Source organism: Eschrichtius robustus, chromosome 18, assembly GCF_028021215.1.
Source record: "Eschrichtius robustus isolate mEscRob2 chromosome 18, mEscRob2.pri, whole genome shotgun sequence".
Taxonomy (NCBI): domain Eukaryota; kingdom Metazoa; phylum Chordata; class Mammalia; order Artiodactyla; family Eschrichtiidae; genus Eschrichtius; species Eschrichtius robustus.
Genome location: NC_090841.1, coordinates 52,119,830 through 52,130,761, shown reverse-complemented (window position 1 = coordinate 52,130,761; position 10,932 = coordinate 52,119,830). Strand labels below are relative to the sequence as shown.

Below are 10,932 nucleotides of genomic sequence, written 5' to 3'. Positions count from 1 at the left end.
TCCATCCACATTTCCCCTATATTTTTTACTTTCAACTTTTCTGCATCCTTATGTGTCTTGAATAAAGTATATAACTGGATTTTAAACATGCCTTCTACGGACTTCCCTGGCAGTCCAGTGGTTAAGACTCCAGGCTTCCAATGCAGCAGGTGCGGGTTTGATCCCCGGTCGGGAGACTAATATCCCACATGCTGCGTGGCACGACCAAAAAAAAAAAAAGCCTTCTAATAACACCAGAAGTAGGAACAAAATTTTTTTTAAAAAATAGTAAAATGGACTTGAACAAAATTTAAAACTTCTGTTCTTTAAAAGAGACCATTAAAATAACAGTAAGACAAGCCACAGACTGGGAGAAAATATTTGCAGAAGAGATATCTGTTCAAGAACTTATGGCCAGAATATAAAATGAACTCATACAACTTAATAAGAAGACAACCTAATTATAATAATAGGCAAAAATAGGCAAGAGTTAGTCATTAGGGAAATGCAAATTAAAACCACAATGAGGTACCATTATACACACACTTGACTGGCTAAAATTATAAAGACTGATAATTCCAAAGGTTGGTGAGGATAAGGAGAAACTGGAACCATCGTACATTGCTGGTGGAAATGTAACATGATAGAGCTACTTTATAGAAAACAGGTTTTACTAAAGTTAAACATGTACTTACCAAATGACTCAGCATTCCCATTCCTAGGAATCAACCCGAGAGAAATGGAAAGATACGTCCACAGAAAGACATGTTTGTGTATGTTCATAGAAGCATTATTCATAATGGCCCCAAACTGGAAACAATCCAGCCGCTCTTTAACTAATTAATGGGTAAACAAATGTGGTATATCCATACAATAGAATGCTACTTGGCAATGAAAGGGAATAAAGTACTGATACATATGTGGAAAAATCTTAAAACTATTATGCTAAGTGAAAGAGCCAGACACATAAGACTATATATTGTATGATTCCATTTATATGAAATGTTGTAAAAGACAAAACTATAGAGATAGAAAGCAGATCATTGGCTGATGAGGGCTGGAGATTGGGAGTGAGAATTGATTGCAAACAGGCCTGAGGAATGTTTGGAAGTGATAGAAGTATTCTAAAACTGGATTTCACTGATATTTGCACAACTCTATACATTTACTAAAACTCATAAAATGTAAAATGGATGAATTGATGATATGTACAGTAGCTGTTAATAAAACAAACATTTTAAGATGTGTTCATAGTCTTTGTATTTTTTAACTGGAGCATTTAGTCCATTTACTCTCTTCATAATTATATATATATTTGGATTTTTCCTATCATTTTATTTATTTATTTATTATTTTTTGGCTGCGTTGGGTCTTTGTTGCTGCACTCGGGCTCCCTCTAGTTGCGGTGAGTGGGAGCCACTCTTCGTTGCGGTGTGCAGGCTTCTCACTGTGGTGGCTTCTCTTGTTGTGGAGCACGGGCTCTAGGCGTGCGGGCTTCGGTAGTTGTGACACGCAGGCTCAGTAGTTGTGGCTCGCAGGCTCTAGAGCACAGGCTCAGCAGCCGCGGCACACGGGCTTAATTGCTCCGCGGCATGTGGGATCTTCCTGGACCAGGGATCGAACCCATGTTCCCTGCATTGGCAGGCGGATTCTTAACCACTGAGCCACCAGGGAAGTCCCTCCTATCATTTTATATTGTGCTTTCTGTCTGTTCTGGCTTTTCTATATTTCTTTTCCCCCTCCTTTCTTCCCTTTCTTTGGATTATTTTTTTCCTAATTCCATATTTCTCTCTCTATTAACCTGAAGTGATACATTCCACTGCTGTTTTATAATAGTCACCCTAGAAATGTCAACATACATACTTACAAATCAAAGTCTAGAGTTAACAGTGTTGCCCTTTTCTTGAACAACATGAGGAATTTAGAATACATTAACTATAATAACTCCCTGCTTATATATATATATATATATATATATATATATATATATAAAATATGTATCTAATGCTAATGTTGCAGTTTTTAACCCCACAAGGCATTTTTATTACTTTATACAGTTTAATATTTATCTGACTACCCACATATATACTATGTTTTGGCTGTCATTCTTTATTACATCTCAGACTGTACATCCATGATATTTGTCTCAAAAATATTTTTGTAATGAAAGGTGATATATTGTAGTGGTTAAGAGCATGGCTTCTAGAGCCAAACTGCTTTATTTTTTAGACTGTTTTTTATTTATGCTTTAAAGATAGAGAAACTTAAGTAGAGGTTTATTCAGAACCATGGCCAGGGTCACATCTAGTCAGTGGCAGAGGCAGGATTTGAACCCATGAAGCCCTTATTTTAAACTCAATTGCATCCCCTCCATTGGGAAGGGCTTCTGATAGCCCATAGTGTAAGAAGTCCATTGGTGGCACAACAGACCAGAGCCCTTCTTCACTGTCAGCAAGTTGTATGCAGAAGTTCAAATCCCTCTCAAGCCTTGAGGTTCACGAAGTTCATAAGTAACTCCTCTGAAAAGATTAAGCAAATCACAGGTGACCTGAATTTCAGCCTTATGAATGCTTATAAAATAAATTTCTCTGTGTTTCTTGCGCCATTATCTTGCTACAGGTAACTGGAACTGTCTTGCAAAATTTACAGGACAAGACTTCTTCCATGTATATCCAGTTCTGTGTCTGGACTCTCTTCAGCATGCTGCATTTATTCCCAGGCAGACCAAGAACAGACCCTTGCTCTATAAAGCAAAGCATTGAATTTTCCCCAATATAAAGTCATTTAGATGTTGTTAAGCCTCAGGAGAGATTGCATGATGGGACTGTTAAATGCTAGAGAGATTTCGTAACTATCTCTGGTGGAGAGGGTTCTTTCAGAAGTGTGGTTAACACAGAGCAGTCTTCCAGGTCTTCTAGGTTTTCTACTATCTCTATAAGCCTTTCTACAGTGTGGCAGGACAGCATCCCGCAGGCATTGGCTCTGAACTTTTCCTGTAGGTCTTTCTGGCTCAGAGGCTTCCTCCAGTGACCGTAGAAGGTATCAGAGCGCTCTGTGAAGATGGCTCCATCCTTGAGGGCAACACTTATCTCGCAGTAGAGTGTGTTGAAATTTGGTAGGTTGTCCCGAGGGTGCTCCAGCTCTACCTTACCAAGCAACTCTCTTACCCGTGGCCTGTTGACCTGGTGTTTGTGGAATGATGGGACAGTGATGGCACCATCCAGCAGCATGGCGCAGGCCACATACTGGAAGGAGTGGCGGGCCTCATGCTCCGAGTCTGGGAAGGGCCTGTTCACATACTGGGCATCTGGAATTCTAAGCACAATTCTCTCCGTGTGGTCAGTGGGAAGCAGGGCTCTGTCTCTTACAAGCTGTTTTCTCACAGATGCAGCTGCGTCTGCCACCCAGTGCGTGGCCAAATGGGCAGGGAAGAGCTTGAAGGCCACATCCTGCTGGTCCAGCAGCCAAGTGTGTGAATCTACGTCTGGAAGGATTTTGGGGGCATAGTTGGCATAGAAGGCCCCAAACCCTGACTCCATGTCCAAGACCTGTTTGTTTCCCTGGAGACCCAGCAGTGCCAGAAAAGCAGCTTCTAGCCCATGCCTGGCAGCATTGCCGATGTGAAGAGGCTTGGTCTGAGTGGCGGCATTCGCCATGGGTGCCCCAGCATGAGAAACAGCAATAGCCAGGGCCTCTTGGCACTCTGTCATGCTGAGCCCCAAAAACTTAGATGCCGCAGCAGCACTACCCAAAGTTCCCACCACTGAGGGGGGATGGAATCTGAAAAACAGAAATCACAAGAGTTGGAGACTTACAAACCTCAACCGCCAGGGGGCAGTATAGCACAGTGGTCAGAAGCTTAGCTAATGGAGCAGCCCTAATGCCTAGGTGCAAATCTCAGCTCTTGCTCTTATTAGCTGTGTGATTTTTGGAAAAGTTTTTCAACTTCTCTGTATATGTTTTCTCTTATATAAAATGGTCACAATAATAGTATTTACTTCATAGGGTTTTGTGAGTTTTGAACGAATTCGCATGATTACAACAGCGCCTGACATAGTAAATTATTTATAAATGGTACTTTTGCAATTATTGCCAAAAAGGCAAAAGTTGTTGAGTGCTGAAAGCCTATGTAAGTAACTGTAACAATTGAGAGCCTTGTAGAAACCATGAAAGTTCACTCAGTATTCCGATTTATTCCTCCCCCAGCAGGCTGGACCAAGGGGCAAAATAAATATTAGACTGAACCATATGATACAGTCAGCGTTTGACCATTTTTGATCTATGGATTGAGCAGTCGGGTTTAGGATATTCTGAATGTTCTCATTAGTCTGAAGGACCCTAGCAAATACCAAAGTAGACTCTGCTTTGAGATGAGATGAGGGCTATTCAGAGTACCCACAGAGGCCAGAATGACATGATCATCCTGGGATGAGAGGCTCCAATTTAGTGCATGGTCCTCATTGCTTGATTGGCTCTCTAAACCCAGAGGAGACTTTTCACTAGCACTTCTGAGGTCAGACCTTTGTATATGGATATGCAGTTTGATATGTGACTGGTTGAGTTGACTTATCTGCCAGCACTAACGTCAACATCTTCAACTGAGCCAACCTCTATGCCAGAAAGATCTACAGAGATAATGAGTAACAGATGAAGGGGAATGTGGCCGCCTCACGATGGGGCACAGTTTCTCCATACCTCTTTGGTATGTCCTTGGCTTCCTTGGAGAAATGCATTAATCGGCCTTGCACTTCAATACCAACGTTGAAAGCCAGCAGCAGGTCAAGGCCAGAACACTTTGGACTTGGAGGCAGGGCTTCCGATAAAGCCATGAGGACAGGAAGGACAGCTCCAGAAGGGTGGGTGGCAGGGTACCACGTGTCATCAAAATCCATTGAGTGAATCTATGTGAACAGACGCATAAACGACAACCAAAACCTAAATGTATTTCCCTGAATGCAATGACTTTTGGACCAGTCAGGGTTTAGTTCAATAATAACCTTGTTTGACGTGAGATTTTTAGATCTGGTTCTCTGAAAATTAAACCTACGAACTGGCTGCGATTCTTCATCACGTGACTTGGCACTAGACATGCTGTCCTCTGTCCACATCAGGTGCGACCCTGGGGAGCAGCTAGCGAACCGCAGGGAGCTTGGGCCTTACTCAGGTGCCACAGCCCTTGGAAGGATCTTTATCTACCTTATAAACAAAGCTGTAGAATTAGGTGGCTCCTCACTCCCTCCCTCCCTCCCTCTTCCACCTTTCAGACAAGTCACATGAAAAGTTTAATGTCATTTATTCCACATCAGGCCATATTTTTTGAACCCTTTTACTATATATAATTTCAAACTTATGGAGAAGTTGCAAGAACTCTTGAACCCAGTTTAACTATTAAGCTATATTTTAAAATCATTTGGTTTTTCCTTATACGAAATAGTAATAACCAGAAGTTCATTTAAAAATAGATTTTTGTCTACTAGTTGTGGCTGGTGCCTTTCCCACTGCTTACTTACTGGACTTACTTACTTCTGGATGCACCATTAGGTTTGACTTTCAATATTCTGAACTACTGTCCCATAAACCATAAAAATATCTCAGAAATCCCAACAGATTCATGTCCAAATTATATCTTTTAGACTGCCCGTGACACACAGAAAAAGCATAAAAATTGTCAGATGAGAAGTGCTGATTTTTGGTTCAGAAAATGTAGATACCTTATGGCCATTGTTTCTTTCTCAATAAATATCTGTTGAATGAATGAATGAAAGGCTGGTTACTGGATAGAAGCTGATACTGCCCACAACAGAAAGAACTGACAAGGAATTAAGTCTGGATATTTAATTTAGAGTTGAGATACCTTAGGGGCATTTTTATCTAAATACTTCCATCTTATTTCCTCTACTTCACAATTTGTTTGAAAAGCATCAATTCACTGTAAAAACGTGAAAACTGAAATTACTACAAGGAGAGAGGGCAGGCCACTTCACCTCTCTCAACTTCAGTGATCTCGTCAGTAAGATATGGAAACTGGGCAATTTCTGAGATGTTTTCTGGCCCTGAAATTATTCTGATTGTTGAACAGTTACAAAGACATGGAAATCTCCTTACAGCCACACCGTTAACGAAAGCAGCATATGTTGGTGGGAGCCTGAAGTCTGGCTGGCCCCAAACAGTGCTGGATACATTGGAACTGTAGATCTGAAACAAAAGAATATCAATCAGTGATACAGAGTGTGAACCCAACGTGCCAAGTCACCATTTCAAGAGTTGTTCTTCATGTTTGGAGGCATTACTTTAATACTTCTTATTGAGCCCTTTGTGCTAGACTGAAGCCCTAGTCATTGGATTTCTTTCTTCCTTGTAGAAGAATATATAACTTTTTCTGTGGAAGGGAGAGGAGAAGCTGTTGCTCAGTCCCAGACTGAGATCCATAGGTGCGCCAAGGAATGAAGCCTGAATTTACTCTCATTCACTCCTTGAGGATAAATACTAGGAAAGGTGGACTAATCGTCTATAGACCAAGCATATTCTTTGGAGAGTGGATGCTACATCTCTCATGTAATCACCTACTCTGTGCTCAGGGTGCTGGCCCAGGCTTTTCGGCAGAGAACCTTGAAGTCTTTGCACGAACAAATGGCCCGGGGCCATGGCTGCTAAGACTCTCAGGTAAAAATGTGCTTTCAGTCAGACTAGTGATCAACTTTGAGATTTTGCTAGCCTTAAGATTAAGACTGGTCTTAAGATAGTGACTTAGTAAAGGATGTGGGTGAATATTAAGACTCAGGTAATAAAGCATAGAAAAGCATAAAACTATATACAACAATGCTATATACACCAAGCACTGTCTCTAAAATGAAGAGTAGGGCAGTAGAACACAAACGCACGTCCCTGGGCGCGCTTCTGGGTACACCTCACAAACAGGCGCATGTGCGCACTTGGTTTTAGCTCCAAAGTAGACATTGAGCTTCTTACTTTACTGTATTCTCTGGCTTTGTGAAACACTTCTGTACTGGTTCCCAGGAAACCAACACCCAAGGTATCCAGAATCATCCTCTTGCTCCTCTGGATAACACGATCTGTCAGGTGTCCCACTTTCAAGCCGTGGATCAATTTGGCCAAGCTTTCTGTGACAGACTTTAAAGGGAAGAGTGTTAGAACAGTGCTTCACTCACTTTGTATTCACACACTTCCTTTCTACACGAGAACTGGAGGTACTTTTACGTAAAGAGTTTACTCCACTATAGGAAACACAGTTGGTTAAATTAAGTTCAGTTCCTAAAACATGATGTGTACTGACCACATGTGTGAGGCAGAGGGATGTGGAAATGAGCGATGGCCAGTTTCTATCCTCAGTCGAGTGGAGGACACAGAGTAGCAGGCAGATAATGTGTGCTTGGGTGGTGGGCTCTGGTGGAGGCAAGCAGAGGCTCAGAGGGGGAGCAGGGGAGGGACGTCTCGCCCACCACGTGGGCACGCCTGGGTGTGGGGTGCATTCAGACAGGTAGGAGCTGTCACTGGTAGACACGTGCCAGGTGTTGAGCTGAATGTTTTAAATACAGTGTCTACTTAATACCCACTGGTCTCTAGGTATGTATCGTGAGTCTCTTTCTGCAGGTGAGGAGACCAAGACCCAGAAAGGTGAAGTCCCCAAGTCACACAGCTATAACTTAGTTAGTCTGGACACAAACCCCTGTAGGTCTAACTCCAAAATCGATGCATCCAGCTCTTAAGCCCCCATTTCCTGAGGAACACATACATCAGAAACCTGGATTTCTTGCTGAGAATGAACATTTCTGGTTCTCCATCCCACACCTCCAGAATTAGACCCTCCTCAGAACCAGAACATTTGGAAGCTTAGTACAGGGTTCTAGGTTTCCATTAAGCTCTCTAGGTGATTCCTCAGTGATTCCTAAGATAGCTCTAGTGCTGTCATGTCCAATGTGGTAGCTACTCTCCACATCTGGTGACGGAGCGCTACATGTGACTAGTCCAAACCGAGACGTGTCATCAGAGGAGAACAAACACTGGGTTTTGAAGACTTAGTAGGAAAACAAAGGAATAGAAAGCATTTCATTAATAATTTAAAAATATTAATTACATGCTGAAATTGATAATATTTGGGGTATATTGGTTAAATAAAATATATTATTAAAATTCATTTCATCAGTTTCTTCTTACTTTTTTAAAATATGGCTACTGGAAACTTTAAAATTACACTCGAGAACCACTGCCTGCTCTTTCTTTTTTTTTTTTTTTTTTTTTTTAAATAATTATTTATTTATTTATTTATTTTTGGCTGTGTTGGGTCTTCGTTTCTGTGCGAGGGCTTTCTCTAGTTGCGGCAAGCGGGGGCCACTCTTCATCGCGGTGCGCGGGCCTCTCACTGTCGCGGCCTCTCTTGTTGCGGAGCACAGGCTCCAGACGCGCAGGCTCAGTAGCTGTGGCTCACGGGCCCAGTTGCTCCGCGGCATGTGGGATCTTCCCAGACCAGGGCTCGAACCCGTGTCCCCTGCACTAGCAGGCAGACTCTCAACCACTGCGCCACCAGGGAAGCCCTGCCTGCTCTTTCTGTTGGTGGAGACTTGCTGGAGGAGTAGATACCTGAGCTGGTTATGAAAACTTCTGGGAGTCAGCCAGGCGAAGGTGCTGAGAATGAAGATGGAGGTTAAAGGCAGAGGTAGCAGCGTGGGCTGGGGCTTGGAGGTGTTGGTGCGGGGCGGTGCCGTGAACTGGGCAAACTCCAGCCGCAGGGCTGCCCACAAGGGGCAGAGATGACAGGGAGAATGGATTTGCAGGCCAGGGCTGAATGGCGAAAGTTATATTATTCTAAAGACTGTGACGTCGTCAGGGAGCCATAGTGCTGTCTTAAGAGAGGAAGAGGCGTGATCAGAACTGTGTTTTGCAAAGATCTCTGTAGGTACTCATGTAGAGAATGGATGGGGAGGGGTAGACAGGGCAGGTAAGAGACCGACGCAACAGGTTCTGGATGGGGAAACGGCAGTGCCATTTGCCGTGAGAGGGAACACAGGAAGAGGAGAAGACTTCTGGGCAACGATGCTGGGCTCATCGTGAACTTGTTGAATGTGAAGTGCGTGTGGTCATCCTAGTCGAGAAGACCTTATGTTTCTACCCACAAACCAGATAAAGAGCATGTCTGTTATGTAGTTAAAAACATCCTTTCATGTTTCACTATATGCCTAGCACTTAGTACCACTTAGTAAATGTTAGGTCGCTTCCCTTCCCTGCTCTGATTATTGCATCATTATACAACTTCTTTGTCTCTGTGAACATCAGATAACTCATTTTAAAATGTGAGCTATAGGATGGGGGTGGGGGCTTATTGGATAGAGGATCTGGGGTGTCTGGGGCTCTCTGACGCTAAGCTCAGTGCAAGAGCAGAGGTGCAAAGATAGAACCAGTTCCCAGCTGAAAGTCCTTCAACCTGGCCACCGACTTGTCGACTTGTCCTATATTTTCAGTCCCTAGGCTGTCAAGCCTGGGAAACCTTGCCATTTGCGAAACAGTGGGTTGCTTTTTATGTCTCTGAAGCTTTGCTAGAACAATGAGAGGAAGCAGGAGAGGAGATGGCTGGCACAGAGAAAGGGGTCTGGGATGCAAGTTTCAGGTTAGGGTGGAGAATAACAATACCTTGGATTTTCATGTGGCTAGAAATCTGGGTAAACATTTTAGGGACAGAGAAGGGAAGGAGGGAAAAGAACTGGCTTGATGATTTGCCAACTAAAACTTAGAGATTCAAGCACTGGTTGGATCCTTTCTTATAAGCAAAACTACCTCTTTTTGACCTCTCTTCCCATCCTCACAATTCCCACAGTGGAGGCAATTAATGATGGATCGTTCGTCTCTTCAGGGTTAGATCTGACCCGGGAGTGCCTGCTGGAGCAACGTGTATGCCTGGGGAGCGTGTATTTGCAGGGCGCCACCATGGAGCGTGGGAGGTGATTGGGGCCTCCATCCACACAATCCCACGGTGCTAGTGACTTCTGAAAGTAGGGCCCCAATGGACCCCCTGACAAGTCCTGAACACCACCCCGTGTGCCAAAGAACAAACAGCCTCCTTCTGGCCCCTGAGGAAGGGAACACTAGGAAATAAACATGCAGCTGTTCAGCTGTATTTAGCCTTGTGCCCATCTATTTCTAAAATATCTTGTTGGTCTTCTTGATTTTCTCCTGGTATTTACATCTGTTCTTAGTAAAATACTATGATTAATGTATAAATTAAGGTGAAATATGCAGTTATTTAATAAATATTTCAGGAGTTCCTGTTATGTGTCTGCCCTGTGCTAAGCACTCTAGAATACCAAACCAAGATGTTATGGTTCCCGCCACAAAAGGCTTATCTTCTCCAGGGGACTAAGGACAGTAGACAGATAATTAGGAAAGCAATCTGGCAATGCCATAATGGATACATGCCAAACTAGAAGGTTAAAATTCTATGAACTGGGCTTCCCTGGTGGCGCAGTGGTGAAGAATCCGCCTGCCAATGCAGGGGACACGGGTTTGAGCCCTGGTCCAGGAAGATCCCACATGCTGCAGAGCAACTAAGCTCGTGCACCACAACTGCTGAGCCTGCGCTCTAGAGCCCACGAGCCACAACTACTGAGCCTGCGTGCCACAACTACTGAAGCCCGCGCGCCTAGAGCCCGTGCTCCGCAACAAGAGAAGCCACCACAATGAGAAGCCCGCGCACCACAATGAACAGTAGCCCCCTCTCGCCGCAACTAGAGAAAGCCCGTGTGCAGCAATGAAGACCCAACGCAGCCAAAAATAAATAAATAAATCTATAAAAAAAAAAAATTCTATGAACTTATAATGATTCATTTTCTTCCTAATTTTGTACCAGAGAATTATGTCTATTCTTGGTAAAACATTGATAAAAAACAAGATGCAGTTAATTAGACCACCCAGAGGCTATGAGAAATATTAAAATCACATTTT

At 43.3% G+C, this 10,932-nt stretch overlaps 1 protein-coding gene across 1 annotated transcript; it reads right to left on the bottom strand.

The window, feature by feature from the left end:
• Positions 1 to 2,813: 2,813 nt before the first annotated feature.
• ACOD1 (aconitate decarboxylase 1) lies at positions 2,814 to 9,920 on the bottom strand. Its single transcript, XM_068526523.1, has 5 exons — positions 9,798 to 9,920; positions 6,949 to 7,110; positions 6,085 to 6,174; positions 4,675 to 4,880; positions 2,814 to 3,759 (listed from the first exon to the last, which is right to left on the bottom strand). Exons 1-5 carry the CDS (start codon positions 9,918 to 9,920, stop codon positions 2,814 to 2,816), a joined length of 1,527 nt encoding a protein of 508 aa, XP_068382624.1.
• Between the last annotated feature and the right edge of the window lie 1,012 nt (positions 9,921 to 10,932).